Here is a 22,178-nt window from a genome sequence, read left to right on the forward strand (position 1 = left end):
TTGTGTACTTAATAAATTCACTATACTATTAAAAATGTATTCCTCCTGTTTTAAGTCTTCTAGTGGTACTTTGTAATGCCCAGAATACATGGACTTACTAGGCCCTATAAAAGCATAGTAGGTATAGTGTGATTCCTGTTCACTTTATTGAGTTTACTGCTACCAGTCTAGATTCTGCTATAGAGACATTGGTCTTTTTGTCCTAAAACTAATGGCAAAGTTGTCCCCAATTCAATCTTTACTTTTCTCTTGTAGCTGAGATGTTCTAAGATCTTTGCATGGTTGATGCCATCTTATTATTTTATGTTTTAAAAATACTGATTTTTAATGTTAATGTGCTAGATAGACAGACTTCTATAGTTTGCTATCTTTCAACCTTAATGTGACAATTCGCTTCTAGTTTTCGATGTTCTAATTTACTAAACACCCCCTGTGACTTTGTAATCCACAAGCATGTTACCTTGATGTCAGAATTTTCATTTGAATGAAAATTTTTATTTATATTTCAAATAACTTTAGTAAGCCAGTACTATTTTTATAAAACAATATTTGAAAACAACACACACTGACCAAATTACTACAATTATAAGAAAAATGCCTAATGTAAATAGATTTTTTTAACAAAGACAAAGGCAAACTTAGCAGTGCTCCAAAAATTTGGGGGATCAATTTAGTAGATTCTAGAACAAATAAGCTTGGAAAATATAATGGACTATGACCTTTCTTCTCCACTCACAAAAATACATTAATACTTAGTCTCTAAAACATTCCCAAATTTTAAAATAAATAAATCATAGAACTTCATCTAAACCATTATTTCCCATCTTTCTTTGACTACAACAAGCCATATTTTGGGTAATAAGTTTGCAGTGTTCAGGGAAAACACTGCTTGAAAATATTACTTCAAAATAGATTTATGTAGTAGTGAGGGTAGTAACTGTGACAATAAATGAGAGACTTAGTAGGATATGTGGATTTAAATTAACTTGAATTAGGTTTTTAAGGACGTTATAGGACAATTTTAAGATGAATGATTTAACCGAAACAAAACATCAATGTTTGCCAATCCTCTATGTTAAATTTTAATTTCTTTGTACCAGCAATTATTTTGGGAGGCCTTTCTCTCCCTCTAAGAATAAGAGTACTTTTTTCCATATTAAAACTGAAGTTCTTGGGCTAGTGAAATTGGTCATTTGGATAGTGTGCTATTTTGCTTTATTACCCAAGGTTTGAGCTTGAAACCACACTGGAGGAAGCTTCATATTTTAAAAGAAAGGCGGGGGGGAGAGGGGGAGAATAAAGAAGAGAAAATAAAAGTTGATAAAGAAGAGAAAATAAAAGTTCTTCTAAGAATTAGGCGGTTTACAATATATTGGGGAAGCACAGGATTGTGAATCTAATGGTTTAGAATCATTTGTACCTTTGTTGCTCTTTGTACCATGCCACAGTGTACTAACTATCTGGAAGGGAAAAATACTTTGAGCATGTGAGTTTATGTTATTACATTTTGCTAGAACTTCTGGACCATTCTGTTTTAATGTCAACATGATTCTATGGGGGTGAGGGGAAGTACTAAATAATAACCAGTTCCCCAAAAGAGGAACTACAGCAGTTTTTAGAAAGCACTTACTTAATCATTTCAAAAAGCTTTGGATCTGAGACCTTGATATTTCGTGCCATATTCCAGGAAAGATGAACCATTGGTACTATTGACTTCACACTTTGCAATTTGTTCCATTCGTACCGTTCCACTGCCAATTTATACTGGCAGGCTAGGAAAAAAAAAAACAGTTATAAAGCAACCCAAAGTACTGAACGATATGAAGATAACTATTATCACTATCACCCTCTCAGGTGATACCATCGACATGAATTCTGAATACCTCAAAAGACCACAAACATAACTTTGTTTCTTGATAATTATTGCCTTATGATACTAGCAGTACAAAGAGTGCTTACCAAAATTATGTGCCAAGAATTGTGCCGAGCTTTTATTTTTTAATGATTATTTCATGTAATCTCTACCATCAACTTATTAATATTACTACTCCCATTATAGGAATGGAGAAATTGAGGTCCAGCGAGGTTATGTAACTTGCCCAAAGTTGAACGAGCTAGGTCCAGGTCCTAACCCAGATGCTTCTGGCTCCAAAAGCCAAGTTAGTTTATTTTTTTGTTTAACCCCCCCCCCAGTATATCTCTTCCCCCATCTTTTATTTGTGAATAGTGGGCTATAAGATTGTAAGATGATAGTGCAGAGTTCCATATCACACCCACCATCAAAGTCCTGTGTACCCACCATCCCACCTCCCAAAAATAACCACCAGAGTTCTCACAAAATCTTAGAAAGTTTGCTTGCTTCTGTCTTTTCTTTTTTTGTAAGTTCATGTGTATCAGTTCTCTAGATTTCACCTGAGTGAAATAAACCAACTGGTAGTTGTCAAAGGCCATGCTCTTAACCATATGTATATACTTATGGCAGGTATAATTCAAACAGATCTTAACATATCAGGGCTATTCATATATTCATTTTTTCCAGATTAAATAAAAATCTGGAAAAAATGAATAACCACTATGCTTTCCCCCATAAAGGGTACCTTCATAGAAAAAAAAAATTCAGAATTCTAAAGTTATTAAAAAGGTGTATCTTCCTTGTATAACATCAATAATTACATATTAAGATATATGATCTTATATTTCCTTGTGTTACATCAATTTCTTGTACTCAACAGGATACTTTTCAAAAATTTAGTGAATTACATTCCATGAAAAGAATAAACCTATCAGATACAACCTTTCAGAAATTAGAAATTTCTGAAAACATAGTCTTGAAAATACCTGTAAGTGGACCAACATTCCAAGCAATGTTGTTGCACCAGCCAATAGCCTGAACCCAATGAACAGTGCCTGCATTTATCCAGACCAAATCTCCAGGGCGCTGAATAAACCTATAAACTGGAACATTTGCTTCATAAAGATCTTCGAGGTTGGGCCACCAAGAACCCATTAGGAAATTCAAATTATTTCTGTAATAAGAAAAAATGCAAATGGATCAAGCACTTTAATAAGTTCCTTATAGGAATGGAAAACAATGTCAAGTGTTTTATAAATATATTTCCTCACTGTACAGAAATTTAACTGCATGTGCAGTAAGAACGGGGTATGTAACATGAAGGAAACTAATTATAGTTAAGTACTGGATGATAAAGTTATTATTGCTATCTAATGTTGAGTTTTCCAAGATCCAAATGAAAGCCAAACTTATTTTCAACTAATGCTTTCATACGGTAACATTAATTACATTTCTTTAAAGGTTATTCTGACTAATCTTTCTTGCTGGAGTAACTGGAAATCCCTAAAAGGTAAATGGAATGTGAACCAATAGCAAGTTATTTAAATCCATAAGCAGAAGCACTATGGCAGGTAAAAGTACTAAGAACTTAATTTATAAAGCAAATTAGAAAACAAAATAGTTCCCATTGCTCCTCTGAACCCTGAACAGCAAAAAGGGACAGGTTGCCAGTCTTAGAAAAGCTCTGATGACCGATCTCCTAAAATAATGCAGTTGAAAACAATCTTGTCAAAAGGAAACAACCACACATCCACAAAATAACCACTGTCACTGTAGTTGCCACCATTACCAATATTTCATGGTAACATTAAAAATATTATATTACTAAAGTTTTACTTCATATTGTACTTTATCAAGAAACAAAGTCTCTTTAAACTACACACTTGGGGCTGGGCAGTGGTGTATCTGGTTGAGCGTACACTTTACAGAGAACAAGGACCTGGGGATTCAAGCCCTCAGTCCCCACCTGTTGGGGAGGGGGGGCTTCATGAGTGGTGAAGCAGTACTGCAGGTATCTCTCTCCCCTTTCCTGTCAATTTCTCTCCTCTCTATCCAAAAATAAAGTAATAAGAAAGAACGAAACTACACAGTAACTTATCCTAAAAAAAAACAACTTCATTGGGGGTCAGGTGGTGGCGTACCTGTAGGGGGAAGCGTCACAAGTGGTTAAGGAGGGCTGCAGGGGTCTATCTGTCTCTCTCCCTATCTCCCCCCTCCCATCTCAATTTCTCTGTCTCTATCCGATAATTAATAAATAAATAAAATAACTTTATTAAAAAGCTTGCTTATAAAACCAGAGAAGGCAGTTTTTGGTGTTTGCAGTAAGCATGGGTTGGGGGGGGGGGGGAGTAGGATACAGAATCCAAGATTCCTGTGGGAATTTATAAGTCATATTAGAGGTCAGGCAAAATAGCTCACCTGGATTGTCAGCTACTTTGCCATGTTTCTGAACCAGATTCAAGTCCAGCCACCCGCCACACTGAAAGAATCTTTAGTGCTGCCTCTTTCTCACTCCCTCTCTGCCTCTATCTTATATTAAAAAAAAGAAGAAGAAGAAGAAGAATTATAAGTCATATTAGAGAGTTTAGACTTTATCTTGATTGAAAGAAATGAAATGACAGGATCTTTCAGTAAGTAATTTTGTAAAAAGCATTTTGGCTACTCCTGAATGAGTTAGGATCAACTAGATTAGAAAAGGATGAGATTAGGAAATGAGCAAGAGTAAAAAAAAGGTAGAGAAACATAACAATTTGGATTTTAATACAGGAGCAAGAGGATGAATTTAATGTTACTACAGAAGGAGAAGCAGTGAGATTCAAGATATTTGAGATAACATCAACATAACTGGGTAGGTGACAAGATGAGGGGACTAAGACAAAGGAAGGTTATGGCTGATTCTCAGGTTTCTAACATAGCATATTAGGTTATGGGAGACGTTAAAAAAAATGAAACTAGCAACTTTAAATTTCATAGTCTGAGAACGGAAGAACCTACAGAATGGAAATTTACTTTCCTTAAGAACTAAGAAATAGTCTTGATTTTATTTCTACAGCTTGTGCTAAATGATATGATACAGTGTACCTCGAAATTATTTTCTTAAATTTAAATGAACTTTTGTTTGACTGGAAAACAATGACCCGTGGGTCAACTTTCATCCATTCCTGTTTTTGCAAATACAATTTTTATTGGAATAGCCATGCCCACTCAGTTATATTACAGATGACTGCTTATATACTACAATGATAGTTATGACAGTTACTATGTGACCTGGAAAATCTAAAATGTTTATTTATTATCTGACCCTTAATGGGAAAAGCTTACCAGCCTTTTATCTAGAAGAAATCTTAGTCTTCTATTTTTTGCTTAAAAAAAAAAAAAGAAGAAGACTCCTTCAAAGTCTAGAAAAGACTGCTAATAGCAGCCTAATTTCAAAAGAATCAGGATACTCTTACTGTGATAAAGCTAAATTGAAAGACCAAATACAAGTCACAAAAAACAAATGTAAAAAAAAAGAAGCATCTCACCTCTCTTTCTCTCTCTTTCCCCCTCCCTTTGTTTCTTCCTTCCATCTAAACGGAGAAATATATACTCCTAGGAAAGCTATTTATCTGTCTTTTGCTGCTCATACAAGTTTCAGAATACTTTTTGTGCAAGTCATCCTCCAGTTTGGTTTGGTTTAGTTTTGTTTACTGGAAGAGGTAAACTTGGGCTTTCTTTACTTAGCCATCGTCCTAGATGTTTCTTGGGAACAAAAATTAGAATAGGCAGGTAATGTTCTAAAACTGTGATTATAAAAATGCCAAACTAAAATTAAGAGTTAGGGAAATGTAAACCATGCATAATGGCTGCCTTAGCAACTGTCTTTTTGTTCCACATAAGGATTGTTACTTTTGATATGGACTGACTGATACTGACCATGTTTTGTAGTTTATTTTATGACTTTAAATAATATCTGTCTTGAGAGTAGGTATAGATAGCATAGTGGTTATGCAAAGAGACTCTCATGCCTGAGGCTCCAAAGCCCCAGGTTCAATCCCTGTGCCACCGTAAAGCAGAGCTGAGCAGTGCTCTGGTAAAGAAAGGAAGAACGTCCTAAAAGTAGTCAAGAGCTACTAAAGTAATGAACAAGGATCCCTGCAATGTAGCTGCAACGTATAATACTACCTTAAAGTTCAAAAACCAAAAATGGGCTAGGGAGATAGCTCACTGGGTAGCACAGGTGACTTGCCATCCAGGTCCCAACCCAAGCACCACATAGGAGGTGCTATGGCACTGGAGTTTGGGGTTTTTTTGTCTCTTCTCTCACCCAAATGAAAAAGTTGTCATGAAAGGAAAAATCACGTATTTGTGAGGCTTTGCTTCCAATTAAAAAGGTGAAAGCAAAAAAAATTTAAAAATATATATATATATTCTGCATCTCAGTGGAAATTTCCTAAGTAACATTCTCTGCTATAACCAGAGGGCTGATTCATAAAAGTACAAATTAAAGTAGAACAGAGTGGGTAGGGAGATAGCATAGTGGTTCTGCCAAAAGACTTTCATGCCTGAAGCTCCAAAGTCTCATCTCATGTTTAATCCCTAGTACCACAATAAGCCAGAGCAGAGCAGTGCTTAAAAAAAAAAAAAAAGAATAGGTTATTTCTTCAGAATATTTGAAACTTTTAAAGTATCATATCTTTCATGCAAGGAGATAACACACGTAGTAGTACGTGATTACTATACTACTGGATTTGAACCCACTTGGGCTTTCATCATGGACAACACCAGAGGAGCTCCACACAAGATAGAAGAATGATGCAGTGTCTCTCCCACTATCTCCTCTTTCCCTTCATTTTTCAAAATAACAAAAGCCAAGAGAGGCAACTTGGCAGTGGTATCATGAGTGCATGAGGTCCCAGTACTACATTAAAAACAAACATTAAAACAAATAAAATCGACATATTTGGCTTTCTTATATTGAAGAAAGCTTATGCAAGTTAGCTACATGCTTGTACATAAGTAAATCTTGTATTACAATGGATAATTGAAACTATATTAACACTTCTTACTTAATCAAGACACTTATGCCAAGTATACTTTCACCCAAAATTAAAAATTATAAGTCACAGTGTAGAATACATGCATAATTCATCTTCAAAGTCACTGGTATGTAAACTTTTTGCTTGTTTTTCCCCTTTATCTTACTGGAATGGAGTGGTAACACTGACTACATATATAAATTATGTTTTTCATCATGAAAAAGATCAGCTCACATAATGAAATAATTTTCAAAACATTCAGTAAGTTTCCATTCAAACAAATAAACAAATAATTCAGTGTAAATCAGTAACCACAGTTTCAAGGTACACTTTAGCACAAGGTAAATATCTAGGAACTCAGGGAAACACACCCATTATTTGAGTTCTTTTGATTACAGTAAGCAAACCTGGAAGCACCTGATTAAATTTTATTATAAAATTCCTTTATGGAAAAGTTGCTAGTGTAGTTGTTTTGGTTACTGACAGAGTCTCAGTGCTCACGGCTGAAGTTTCCAGATAGAAAGAAACAGTGACAGAGGTAAAGAAGGAAGACACCATAGCACCAAAGCTGACAGTGTTACAGGGGCTGGGTTCAAATGATGGTCCTGTGCATGGCAATGTAGGCATTCTCCCAAGTGAGCTATCCCACTAACCCTAATGGAATTTTAAGAAGTCTTTATATCATGATAGGGCAAACAGAAATATGTTCAAGCTTGAGTTATTAACAATCTATTAAGAGTGCTTAATTACAGAATTTGTTCTACTTCTAAAAAGATTTATAGTAAAACACAGTTTTCTTGAAATGCACTTCTTTCAAATGAACATGTACTTATCTGTTGACTTAAAAAAAAAATTAACCTAGTTAAGTGTGGCCTGGGGAGTTATGTAGCTGGTAGAGCACTGGGCTTGGAAGCATGACTTCCCAAGTTTGATCCTCAGCATTGTATGTGCCAGATTGATGCTGGTTATTTCTATTTTAATAATTTAATACCTTTTTTTAAAGCTCTAATAAATAACCTTTGTAGCCTCTAAACTCATATTATTGCTATGACACAGAAGTTTCATGGCAATTTTCTGAAAGTATTAGCAATAGCACAAAATAATGGGCATGGAACCGTATCATTTAATTTTTTTCCTGAAAGTCTACATGTAATTATTTAAGTCAGTCACTCAAAATATTTATGCATCAAGAAACAATTTAAAAGAAACAAAATACAGGCATTATTTGCTAAAATTATCTTAATTCCAAGTTTTGTTAATCCAATTACATATATGAAGTACATATTTTAATCATTAATATAATGGTACCATATAATTTCAAATCAATTGCCTGCTAACCAGTACATGAACACTGGTTATATGCATCAGGATATCCAACTTAGTAAGTTGTTTTTTCTAATCACTATTTTTGAATAATTATGTTTAAGGAAAACTTGGTTTAGAAACCTACTTTTCACAGAAGTCATTCAGAACACCCCAGTAACCTTCAGGAACAACAAACCATTCACAGTCACCTGGACCAATATTTATGTTAACTGAACAAAAGTTGTTATTTTCTTGATGACCTGAAATGTTAAAAAAAATAATAATAATCAGCACACTATAAATTCTACAGAAAAAAAAATCTGTCTTTTGAAATGAAACCAACAGAGAATGCTCTATTGGTATTCTGTTATTTATTTTTATAGCAATTTTGTACTAAGTCTTGTTTTTAAGGGTCAGGTTTGGTTAACTCCTAACTTAATCAGCAAAAGCTTCTGTGGTAGTCAATCTAACCATAGTTAAAGAGTTTAAGTTTTGGAACTTGGCTTAATCATTATAGGAACTAGGGAAAGTTGTCAAACCTTTGTGATTTCGTGTCTTTTGTTTTTTTTCTTTTTCTTTTTTCTTCTAAGTGTGTAAGTGTAGACCCCAATAAGCAGTTGTTCTTGAGGATCAATCAAATGACTACTTGGAACAGTGCCTTCTTCTTCTTCTAGCTTTGCTTAACACTTGGAACAGTGCCTAACACATAGTAAGTCCTAAACATTAGCTATTATTGCATCTTTACTATTTCTTCCTTATAAATTAATCCCTGCTTCTCACAAGAGGACATCATATTTAGGCAAGGAGCATGGTTTTCAAAACATCACTTTGGTTCATGGAAACAGCTTCATCAGTAGAGTGCTTAGCTTGTAAAATATAGCTATAGAAGTGGTGACAAGAAAAATGACAACACAGAGAATTCTGGGAGAACTTTCCAAAAACAACAACAACAAAAATCTAGTAAAAACTACAAGAGGTAACTTGTCAGACTTATATGGGCAATAGTTAAAAGTTTAGGGAAACCAAGGAATCACTTGACCTGAAGGTGATTTGTAGCATTTTAAATTAATTCCCACCCACAATGCTAGTGTAACAGTGAACTTAAAAACAGTAGTCTGTGTTCCTACTGAGTGTGTCCCTAGATCTGAGGGAAAGGACTGGATCTATTCTGACCTTACTGGAGTTGTTTCTAAGACTGACAAAGGGGCTCCTCTTTGTTTCACCTACCTCAGAACTCAGGGCAGCTGCTTTGACAGAAAAGGCTACCCCCAAAACAGTGAAAGAAACAAACATACTGATGATACACATACCTTACCTTCAAAGGAAAACAGACAAACAAACATCCAGTTGTAGAAACAGCAGCTATAACAAAGGATTGGGAAGAAATACTAGGGGGTGGGGGTTGAAACTTAGGGGGAATAAGGACTTGGAAAGTTCCTATAGATGCTGGGAAATTGAAAGAGTCACATAAATATATCCAGGGCAGAATGCATGCTCAGAAAAAAAAAAATCCAAAAAATTGCTAACCACTTTAGCTTCTTGATGACATATATGCTCAACGTCAAGGAAGGAGGTAAACACTAATGCAGAGTTGCAATCATATGGCTAAGTGCAGAAGGAGTTACATAACGCAGAGATAATCTGTCAACACCTGGAAGATCACGTTTATTTCTTTTCTCTTTCCTTTTGTTTTCCTTTCCTTCTGCCACCCCCCCACCCCCAGCATTTAAAGATCAACAAGGCCACTAGTTAATTACTAAGATAACTAAGAGGAAAACTCAGTGCCCATAATCACAGAGTATATTTCTTTAAAAACTCATATGGACCATCACTAAACAAATAAGACAACTTTAAGCCATAGGTGATGGCAACAAGTCTTAAAGAGGGAAGAGAATATGACTTCTATACCTATCACAATATTTAAAAAGGTGAAACAATAGCAGATCATTACACTGAAGGAACTACATCCAAGTCAGAATACAATCACATCAGGGAGTCAGGTGGTGGTGGGCCAAGTAGAGCACACACTTTATAATGCACAAGAACCCAGGCTCAAGTCCTTTTTCCCCCAGCTGCAGAGGGGAAGCGTCATGAGTGGTGGACCAATGCTTTCATTTCATTTCTATCAGAAAACAGACACACACACACACCAGTGGAGTCACCATGTAGGCATCAAGTCCTAGCAACAACGCTGGTGGTGACAAACAAAATAACCTCAAAAAGCCACTTTTCAACAAAACAATATGAGATATGCTAAGAAAAAACGAAGTATGACTCAGCTACAGAAAGAAACAGAAACCAAAAAAAAAAAAAAAAAAAAAAAAAGGGAGTCGGGCTGTAGCGCAGCGGGTTAAGCGCAGGTGGCGCAAAGCACAAGGACCGGCATAAGGATCCCGGTTCGAACCCCGGCTCCCCACCTGCAGGGGAGTCGCTTCACAGGCGGTGAAGCAGGTCTGCAGGTGTCTGTCTTTCTCTCCTCCTCTCTGTCTTCCCCTCCTCTCTCCATTTCTCTCTGTCCTATCCAACAACGACAACAACAACAATAACTACAACAATAAAACAAGGGCAACAAAAGGGAATAAATAAAATAAATATTTCTAAAAAAAAAAAAACCTAGATCTTGAACTGAACAACAACAAAAATTAAATCAGCTTTCTTAAATATGCTTAAAGAGCTAAAGGAAGTCATGAAAAAAAACCAAAGGAAATTAGATGAACATTATCAGAGACAGAAATACAGGAATTGTAGTACAGAGTTGGGGAAACAGCATAGTAGTAATACTCCAGATTTGCATGTCTATGGCCCCAGATTCAATTCCTGGGACCTCCATATGTCAGAGCTGAGCGGTATTGTTCGCTCATGCTTGCTCTCATTAAAACAAGCAAATATATATATAAATAGACGTTTGAAGCTCAAAAGTATAACTGAAATGAAAGATACAACTGTATTTCAACAAAAAGTTTAACCATGCTAAAGCATGAATGAGCAAATTTGTTTTGGGTTGCTGGAAAAAATCATGACGTGTTTTTTTTTTATTATTATTATTTCTTTATTGGGGAATAATGTTTTACATTCAACAGTAAATACAATAGTTTGTACATGCATAACATCCCCCAATTTCCCATATAACAATACAACCCCCACTAGGTCCTCTGTCATCCTTCTTGGACCTGTAATCTCCCCACCCACCCAATCCCACCCCAGAGTCTTTTACTTTGGTGCGATATGTGTCATGATTTTTCCGACAACCCAATAGTTCAACAAAACTGTTACCCAATCTGAGAAGAAAAAAAGAGTGAAGAAAAATAAGAGAGCCCAAGAAACCTGTAGGTCATCGTTCAATATACTGAAGTATGCATCATGGAAATTACAACAAAGGAGAAAAGGACAGTAGGAATAGTAGAAGAAATGATGATTGAAAACCTCCCACATTTGGGGGGTATTGGGGTGAGGGAGAACATGAATGCGTACATCTAAGAAGTTCAATGACTCCAAGTGGGATAAATTCAAGAGGTGACTATGACTCAATATAAAAAGATTGGGAAAAGCCAGATAAATTCAAAGTAGGAAAATAGCATGTATTTGTCACATCTAAGGGATCATCAATAAAATAGCTGATTTCATATCAGAACAAACAGAGGTCAGAAGACAACAGAATGACAAGTTTAAATTGCTAAAAGAAAACATGCCATTAATCAAGAGTTCCATATGGGGGACGTGGGGACTATTCTTCAAAAATAAAGAAACAGAATAAAGTGACTTGTAAAGCCAGCATAGTCACAATCAGATCAGATATTTCTACAAGAATCAGAGTCTAGGACTGAGTAGAGTGGTATATTCATGTTTTAAAAGATAACTACCAGCCACACAGACTTTACCCTACCAGACAATCTTTCAAATATGAACGAGCAATCAAAATAGCACCAGGCATATGTAAACGAAAGGAGGTTGCCATTAGCAGACCTGCCTTGCAGGACTTACTGAAAGGTGTGTCACATTGAAAGAAATAAGGAACATTTAACTTTCAACAAAGTGATACACAGTAAAATGGACTGACAAACAAGACATAGAAAAATGAGATAATCTTTAAAGTACAAATGGGGAGGAAGAAGTGGATATAAGATATTCAAGGAGAGAATGGTTAAGAACACTTTAAAAACGACTCTTCTGTTATCGTCTAATCTTGTAGATCAATATCAAATCACTAATAAAAATTTAAAAGTCCATTACAAATGATGGAAACAAAAGATTCTTAGATGTATTTATATGTAAATTACACAGTGTTTTTATGTGTAATATACAGTCCTCTGTCTTTTTACGTCACTTTTCTCTTTAGTACTTTTTAATCTTATGTATATATTGTTTGTTTTTCTCATACTTGTCATATATAATACCTTGAGGTTCTTTAATTCTGTGTATATATGCAAGGCCTATTGCTGCTACAGTTTATAACTGTTGCCAAATGATTTGTATTTCTCTGAAACACACCTACAAAATGGTTTTGCTCACCTGTGCAATATAAAGAACTGAAACATGTAAGATTGTTAAAAAGGGAGAGAAAAAAGTCAAACTGCTGCTAAAACTTTGTGAAAACTATGGTGGTCATCTTTCAGTGGGAGGCGGAGAGCCAAAGTTTGGGTAAGAAAAGGCACAGAACTATGGCTGTGGGGCAGCGTGGAGCTATAATATCCCTGTAATCTTAACTATTATTATTAAATCACTAATCGTTTAATAAAACAAAAATACTTTTTTTGAATTTTTTTTTTAATTTTTATTTATAAGATGGAAAATATTGGTAGTTGGGCAGTAGCACAGCCGGTTTAGTGTACGTAGTATAAAGCGTAACGATCCCGGTTCCAGCCCCCGGCTCCCTACCTGCAGGGGAGTCGCTTCACAAGCGGTGAAGCAGGTCTGCAGGTGTCTATCTTTCTCTCCCCTCTCTGTCTTCCCCTTCTCTCTCCATTTCTCTCTGTCCTATCCAAAAACAACGACATCAATAATAAGAACAATAAAACAAGGGCAACAAAAGGGAATAAATAAGTAAATAACTTAAAAAAAAAAAAAAAGGATGGAAATATCACAAAGCCATAGGATAAGAGGGGTACAATACCACACAATTCCCACCACCAGGACTCCATATCCAATCCCCTCCTTTGAAAGCTTTCCTATTCTTTATCACTCTGGAAGTATGGACCCAGGATCTTTATAGGGTGCAGAAGGTGGGAGGTCTGGCTTCTGTAACTGTTTCCCCGCTGAACATGGGTAAACAGACATTTTTAGATAGGTTAAAGCTTAAGAGTAATTTGTCATTAGCAGATATGAGAGTTATGTTCAAGCTGGAATGAAAGAACATGAAACAGTAACTCAGAGTCCTATGAAGAGAAAAAGAACAATAAGAAGGGTATATAGTTGCAAGACATGATTCAAGTAGATATACACAGAATTATCATCTGGCACCAGTAATTTCAGTCCTGGGTATGTAACTAAAAACTGGAAACAAGTAGTAAAACAAATACTTGTGCATGACTAAAACAGTGCAAATGTCCACCAACTGATGAATGGATAAATAAAATGTTCGAAGTGCATACAATAGAATATTGTTTGGCCATAAAAAGGAATGAACTACTGATATGATATGGATAGATCCCAACAATTTAAATGAAAGAAAACAGACATAGAAGGCAATATACTATATCGTTCTGGTTACATGAAACATACAGAGAAAGCACCATATATATATTATTTTTATTTTATTTTATTTTTTTTGCCTTCAGGGTTATCACTGGGGCTCGGTGCCTGCACTATGAATCCACTGCTCCTGGTGGCCATTTTCCCCATTTTATTGCCCTTGTAGTTGTTATTGTTGTCATAGCTGTTGTTTTTGGATAGGACAGAGAGAAATTGAGAGAGGAAGGGAAGCCAGAGAGGAGAGAAAGATAAGACACCTCCAGATATGCTTCATCGCTTGCCAAGCAACCCCTGCAGATAGGGAGCTGGGGGCTCGAACCGGGGTCTGTACACTGGCCCTTGCGCTTTGTGCCATCTGCGCTTAACTCGCTACGCTACCACACACCCAGCCCCCTCAAAACAATTTTTAACTGGATGGAACTACTTAAACTATACATTATTGTTTCTAAGACTGAATTCTTCAATATGGCGACTATTTGAAATGTAATTGATGTGAGCTGAGATGTGGAGTGACTGTAAAGCATACTATCTCTGGATTCCAAATACCTAATATAAAAAAGTGAATATAAAAAAAAAAACTTATGCTGATTACATATTGAAATAATTGTATGAATACATCAGGCTATACCTGATTTTATCTAACTTCACTTATTTTAATATGACTACCTTGAAAGTCCAAATCACTTATTATGAAGGTTCTATTGTACATCAAAATTCTAAGAAAATTCTTTAAGGTCTCACAGGACACTTCTAGAAAACTGATGCACTCTATATAAACAAACAAAACTCTAAAAACAAACAAAACACAAGAGACTAGACGCAGTAGCAAAAAAGTAGCCTATCAAGATTGCAGTGCATTTTTTTTATTAAGCGATCTTTTTTAAAAAAATTTATTCCCTTTTGTTGCCCTTGTTTCATTGTTGTAGTTATTACTGATGTCGTCGTTGTTGGATAGGACAGAGAGAAATGGAGAGAGGAAGGAAAGACAGAGGGGGGGAAGAGAAAGATAGACACCTGCAGACCTGCTTCACCGCTTGTGAAGCGACCCCCCTGCAGGAAGGGAGTCTGGGACTCAAACCAGGATCCTTAGGCCAGTCCTTGCACTTTGCGCCACCTGCGCTTAACCCACTGTGCTACAGCCCGACCTCTGTAGTGCATTTTTTTTTAAGTTAAGAATATTATTTGCGTAAGATAATTCAAAGTGGATAGGTGAAATTTTCAAATGAAATTAAGCTGAATAGTACCAATCTAAAGATACAAATGTGACAAAAACCTCAAAGAGTTAAAATATCCTGTTCAGTATTCACAAATGTATTTAAATGGCAATGGGGAGACTGATCTTCTGCTTATGCAACTATAGATAAAATATTATAGAATTGGGCTTCCAATGGCCTGAGAATAAAAGCTACAGCCAGTAGACATTGATACAGGTGAACCCATTTTCCTCTGTCCTAATTGCTAAACAGGTTAAACATCACACTCAAAAATTTCATGGTAATCCAAGGGAACACTAAGATGGCAGTTAATGTTGAACAGTATTAAGTCTAGAATCAACATAACTCTTTTTACAAAGAAAAAGACTCAGAAATAGAATGTGACTTGCCAAAATTAACAAATCTAGTTTGTGCTCAAGCTCAGACTAAGTATCAGAAGTTTCTACTGGTATGTCTCCACATCATTCAGTAATATAAATTGTGTGTGAAGATCCAGTTAGAGAATCACAACCTAAACTCACTTTCTTACACGAAATATAATGGGCTAAGTTAGACAATCTATATTATTTGATGACATATTAATACATTATTATGTATACATACATACATGTGCGCTAGTTCAAGTATAAAATATTTCTTACTGTCATGACAGGAAAGAAATAGCAAAAACCTGTCACTCTGTAAGTAGCAATCTACAGTAGTCTTAAAGATAAAGGGATTTGTTTTCCCCAGAAGGATTCCAATTACCTCTTTCCAGAGAAAATAGTTAATTTTAGAGGTGTATCTATGTGTGTGTGTGTGTGTGTATCCACCCACACAATGATACATAGGAAGGAAAAATCTTAATAAACCAAGCCCAGACAACCAAGCCAAATTAAAGAGTCTAATCTCTGCTGTGGAGGTGGTTCAGTGTCTTGAGTATATATCTTGTTATGTGTGGGGTCTGGGTTTGATTCTTGGCATTACATAAAACCAAGAGAAACAAAGACAAGAGAATACCCAAACTGATAGAGCAGTGTTCTAGTATTTCTCTCCTCCTACCCGGAGAGAAAGCATCTCGTGCAAGAGCTTAATAACAATCATCATCATCATCATCATCATCAAACTTTCAGTTTTACTAAGTGAAAAGAGAAAAAGAATCTGGTTCTCTTTTAAATGTCTCTCACATTTTTATACTATTTTCCAACTATAGAAGATACCTGAGTTTATAAAAGTTACCTGGTGTTCTGCTTCCTGGAACTTTCATGTACAGCTGCACTGTGTTCATGCCCAGTATAGTATGACCAACATGGCTTAGAAGATTTCCTGCTGATACAACACGCACAAAAGCAGGAAGTTTAGTCAGCTCATGTAGCTGCAACTTCCACCTGCAAGAGAGAGAAGGGAAAAAAAAAAAAAAAGGTCAAGAGTGAAACCTTGCTTCATGTATTTGAGGAAGTTAACCATTTCTTCAAAAACCTTTTGCCCCAATCAGAAAAACAATTACATTTAAAAATGTTACAGAAATAGTGCAATGCTTAAAAATTTCCAAAACTTTCTACCAATGAAAAAGTATAAGTGAAAGAAAAAAAAAAACTAACTTTCTATTTATAATTGTTGCTTAATTGTATTTCAGAATTAGAGAAGATATGATATCATGACTATTATTAACATATAGTCAGGGTCTATATGAAATTTTTTATGAGTTTAGGACAAAGATAATAACTGTCAAATCTATCAAGAATAAACTAGCTAAAGCCTGTGTATCAACTGAAAAAAAAAAAAGAAGAAACTGTAGACAAATCCCATCCTTATAAAGGACATTTCTTTATATGGTTCTCAGAAATACTCAAAGACTTACTTTTTGTCATCGGACAGGTCAATATTGGTCCCAAATTTTATTGTTTTAAAGGGTCCTTTTCTCCTTCTCCCAGAACTTTGAAAAGAGAGAGAAAATATAAGAGCATATCATGTAAACAGAAATACTAAGTGGATATTAAAAATGACTTACTTATCTGAAGATGTAGATTCACTATCTGAATGGTCTTTATGATGACTTCTTTTCTCATTTTCTTCCTATAGATTAAGCAAAAAGCAGTTTTATCTTTTCTATCATATAGCTAAAAACTTCACATCTTGAAGCTATTATGTATGTTTTACATATTCAAGACCACATTAAATAAAAACCCAGGATAACAACATACAGAAAATAATAACTCAATTCAAAATGTCAATACTATCAAGGTTAAGTAAGAATCACCATTCTGAACGAACAGTATATCTAAACAGTAATCATATTCACTTAACCAACCCATAGATTTACTTAAGACTTCACTGAGAGTGAACTGATAGTTGGCAGCACTACAAACATTTCATATAACTATAAAATAATGAGATGCTTACAAAAGTAATGTGCATTTTTGAAATTAAACCAGACAATAAAATAACTCTAAAATGAAATAATCTCCAGGAAGCAAACACTTACTCTCAATGATTCTTGGAAGGAGGAGGCCTGGTACTGTGCATATTTAGCAATTGTAGTATGAGATCGATTACTTTCACAATGCCAGATTTTCTTCGTTCCAGTAGGATCCCAGTTTTCATCTGCTGGCTGCAACAACTGTGTCCTCACTTCTACCATATGTTCATTATTAGCTTCCACCAAAGTTTTGGTAGAGAAAAGCCCCAGGTCTAAATAAGTAAATAAATGTAGACAGTAAATAAAATATATACATACACACATATATATGTATGTGTGTATGTATATATGTGAAACAGTATTTTAAAACTCTTTTATGAAATAAAGGAAAATACTGTACTCTATCATAAATTCCCTTAAAAGATAACGAGGGCTTCTAGACATCCCAATCTTCATGCCAGATTTGCACAAATAATACACTGAAGCTCGGAATCTAACCATCACATCATCAACAGAGGCAAAATTAAGGAGCTAAGAGTTTCATATATTTAGCTCCTTTGAGTGGATGCCAGGAAATACACTTAGGAGCTGTCATACTTCCTAGCAGACCAAATTTTACCAATATTTCCTATAAAAAATTTCTTCTACAAGCCAATGTACATCACTCACAATTGTATAATCAATCTAAAATAAAAGTTAAATTAAATCACCAACAAGACACTGTCATTCTTCACATTATGGGTGAAATGATAAGAAAAATATTAAAACATGAGTGTGTGGGGAGGGGTTAAGTTTCTGTCAATGCTCTTAAAGTTAAAAGGTTGCTGGGGTTGGGTGGTGGTGCGCCCGGTTTAACACACATGTCACCATACACAAGGACTCAAGTTCAAGCCAACAGTCCCCACCTGCAGAGGGGAAGCTTCACAAGTGGTGAAGCAGTGTTGCAGGTGTCTCTTTCTCCCACACTTCTCAACTTCTGTCTCTATCCAAATAAATAAATATAACTAAAAAAAAAAATCCAAAGTTAAAATGCTGCAAAGGAGAAACACAATGTTCCCTTTTTCTTGATTAAAACTTACCCAACTTAAGAGCTCCAGCAAGGCCACGTATTACTGTAACAGGGTTGTTTGGATTTGTACAAAACTGATGTAATGGAGGAAAGAAAGCATCACGTTTATTTTCCAACTGTAAAATTAAAGCACATAGTTACATTTTGGAAAACAGATATTTAATTTAAATATTATGCCAAATCCATGTTTATCTTTCATATTAATTTAAATGATATTTTTAATATGCAATTATTTCTATTTTCTCACTATGCCCTTTAGCGTAACTATAAGTAAACAGTAACTACATTCATTTCTCTTGTCCATTATATCCTGAGCAAAATATTTGGGAGAAACAAAATACAGAGTTTTAAAAGTTATTCAGCTTAGAAAGTAAATACAATTGCATAATAGAGCATGAATGAACCGTAAAGGCAGATTGTATGAAAAAAAAAAAAAAAAACAACAAAACCTAGACACAAGAAGAAAAATTGTGTTTAACTACACGTATAAAAGATACACTGATAGCAGAAGCTGGTGTGGGAAGAAGAAAAAAAAATTGAACGCATCAAATTTAAGATTTGCAAAATGAAAAAAGTCTAGCGAGTTGCTCTACAGTAAGTACATGCTTAACACTACTGAGCTGTGTATTAAAAATGGTTAGGATGTTGTGTTTTAAATTAATGACAAGTAGAAGAAACAATCAAAGTTTTATAAGGTAGCAGATCAAATATAGGCTAAAGATGATCTCATAAAAGATAATCTTAACTCTACATTTTCTTTTTTGGAACTCAGACGACAAGATTATTAAAACCTTAAATTAAGATATACTTCTTTCCCACTGCTTCCCTTAAATACTAAAGCAAAAAAAAAAAAAAAAAAAAAAACTTATTGAAGAATTAGCATAATAACATTTGGCCTCTAGAGGGCAAAAAACAGGTCTAAATCTCCAAAAGCAAAAGTTAGTGGAAATTTTTTTTCGCTTGAGCTATAAGTAAGTGTGGATGGACAAAAACGGAGTAAGAAGACCTATTTGGGAGAAACATAACAGCTGCTTTGACTTCATTGTTGTAAAACAACAAGAACAACAACAACAACAAAAGAGAACTGCTTTTGACTGAGCTCTTATCAGTATCCTATATCAGATATCTAAACATCTATACAGTAAAATTACAGTTTAAAATAATCTAGTACGCTTTTTACCAATATATCAATTATCATATATTTTGTATTTTTAACTAATCTTTTAATGGCAATTTTTTTGGGGGAAGATGTAAATCCTTACCCAAAACATGCAAATTGCTTTTAAATTTAGTATTTCTTAAAAGGCATGCATACTGATTTATAGTAAGGTCTTATGAAAGGCAGACAGGTATCAACACTAGTTTGAATTTATTTCTAGTCAAATCAATTCAGACTCACATAAATACTAGGTGTAGGTGGATTCAACTTGTCCTTTGGCAAAGGAGGGTATGGTGAAGATGGTGGTCTTGGAGGTGGACATTTATCCAACAAAATGCTACTGTTAGATAAGCCATTTTTACCTAAATTCCTTTACAAAAAAAAAAAAGGAGACTAAAATTAGTAGTACATTTATTTAAAACACAGAAGAAAAATCTTGAGTTATGTACTAATCAAATAACTGAACAGTCGAAGAATCCATGTGATTTGGATACACAAGGAGTATGGTAAGAGATGATTATTAATTTCAGCTAATTTTTGCTATACCGAAAATATCTTCTAAGTCAGTTTTTTTTTTTTTTTTTTTGATACCAATACTAACAAAAACTAAGACTTGAAATTCTACTGCTACATTGTAGCTTCAGTGGGCAGTGTTGGACCCTCAAGCATGAAGCTCCAAATTCAATCTCTGGCTCACTCTATACCCACCTCTCTTTCTCATTAATAAATACATAAAAAGAAACTTTACTGTTACAAATTAGTCTACCTCAGCTACCCCACTCCTCTCTAAATCAAGAATGAACAATGGGATAAGGAGGCTGCTCAATAGAGCACAGCACAAGTCCCTAGGTTCATTCTTGGGATCTGTGTTTGTTAAAGTTAAAAGGTGAAATAAAAGTGTATTTTTAAAATCTGAAAGGGATGGGCAGGGAGACAGCATGATGATTTGATGACATAAGAGACTTTTATGTCCGAGGTTCTGAGGTCCCAGGTTCAATCCCCAGCATCAGCATAAACCAGCATAAATCAGCAGTGATCCAATTAAAAAAAAAAAAACAAAAAACCACACTCTGAAATGAATATTTGAATATACCTCAAAACTCTGATGTAAGAGAGAAGTCATCTTTAGTACATATTAAGGAGAAGCACAATCATACGTAGATACCCATTAATGAAACTTAACAGTAACTGCTATTGTACACTAAAGAACTTGTTTACTCATGGTACTCCAAACAACATTCCTCCAAAATACCCTTAGGTTCCATATAGTTCATGGTACAAGTTTTGTACTTTAAGGTTACATCCCATCTCCCAATTCTCCAGCAGCTGCCCTGAGTCTACAGAAAGTAGAAGAGGGAGAAAGACCCTATTCCTACAGAGTAGTGGCAGTAGCATGTGGTAAAGAGGACAGATAGGCGCTGCCGCGAAGCCTAGCTAGGGGCAGGTAGAAGGCAGCAATGATAACAGAAAAGGATTTAAGTAGGGGGTGAGAGTGTTCTACAGAGACCTTTCACAGGAAAATGAGAAACTGCACTATATTAAAAAAAAAAAAAAAAAAGGCAGCATAAACTGGCAATGACCCAGAGCAAACACAGTGTCTGAGGTAAGCTTAGTATATGTAGCATTTGAGTGAGGTAGTTAAACATGCCTACTTTCTTTAGACACAGAGTTGAAGTAAGTGATAGTATAAAGCCCGTAAAAGACTTAAATTTTAGAACTTTGGGAATCTCAAGGCATGCTTCAGAAGAATTTGGTCTGATTTAAAGATTATTCAGTTTGGGTTTCAGTTATTGATATGAAAAGATCTTACAAGGCTTAGCTAAGATTAATCATAGTTCTATGTCCCTAGGTAAATGTTACCAGAAATATAGACCAAACAGATAACAGAAATCATATTAACTTGGAAAAAAATATTTTTGCTTTACTGTCTGTCAGAATAATTAATGATACCAAAATAACAGTTTTTAAAAAGCTGACCAAAAAAATAAATGAATAAATAATGAAAACTAATGGAAATCAAACAAAGACCAGAAGGTATTTTAAACACTCAACTTAGATTACTGTTTTAAACACACTATAATGCATTTATAATATTAAAGTCCTAATATCACTCAATTAAAATTTTACATGCAAAATTAATTCTTCTTATACCATTGCTTCTACCCATGCCTCCCTCAAGCAGCAAATGATATAAACATTTAATTTCATCTTAGTCATCCATCAATGATAAACATTTAATGGTGGATCTATGATACATTCTCATGAAGTAATCTGAATGACAGAAAGCATTACCACACATTTAGACTCCAAATAAATAAACAAAGCACTAGTAGCTGCTAGAAGAAATTCATGTAGATGATAAATGAGAATGGTTCTGAGCTTGAAAATGCATCTTAAAAACTACATTAAAGGTCAATGTAGACAAACTAGAACTAATACATGTATTTTCTATGTGTAAAATGTCTGTTTTCTATA

The 22,178-nt window shown here is 34.9% G+C and overlaps 1 protein-coding gene across 10 annotated transcripts in view; it reads right to left on the reverse strand.

Annotated features, from left to right (window-relative positions):
* KDM6A (lysine demethylase 6A) overlaps positions 1–22,178 on the reverse strand; it is a 186,340-nt gene that overhangs the window by 18,723 nt on the left and 145,439 nt on the right. For all 10 annotated transcript variants that reach the window (XM_007528219.3, XM_007528218.3, XM_060182509.1 and 7 more), the window contains 9 exons: positions 19,944–20,073; positions 18,555–18,660; positions 17,542–17,747; positions 17,068–17,132; positions 16,918–16,992; positions 16,296–16,444; positions 8,321–8,435; positions 2,839–3,026; positions 1,631–1,772 (listed from right to left, as the gene is read on the reverse strand). In XM_007528219.3, coding sequence (XP_007528281.1) covers positions 1,631–1,772; positions 2,839–3,026; positions 8,321–8,435; positions 16,296–16,444; positions 16,918–16,992; positions 17,068–17,132; positions 17,542–17,747; positions 18,555–18,660; positions 19,944–20,073 — 1,176 coding nt within the window. The remainder of the gene's footprint in view (positions 1–1,630; positions 1,773–2,838; positions 3,027–8,320; positions 8,436–16,295; positions 16,445–16,917; positions 16,993–17,067; positions 17,133–17,541; positions 17,748–18,554; positions 18,661–19,943; positions 20,074–22,178) is intronic.

This window comes from Erinaceus europaeus, chromosome X, assembly GCF_950295315.1.
Source record: "Erinaceus europaeus chromosome X, mEriEur2.1, whole genome shotgun sequence".
In the NCBI taxonomy this organism is placed as follows: domain Eukaryota; kingdom Metazoa; phylum Chordata; class Mammalia; order Eulipotyphla; family Erinaceidae; genus Erinaceus; species Erinaceus europaeus.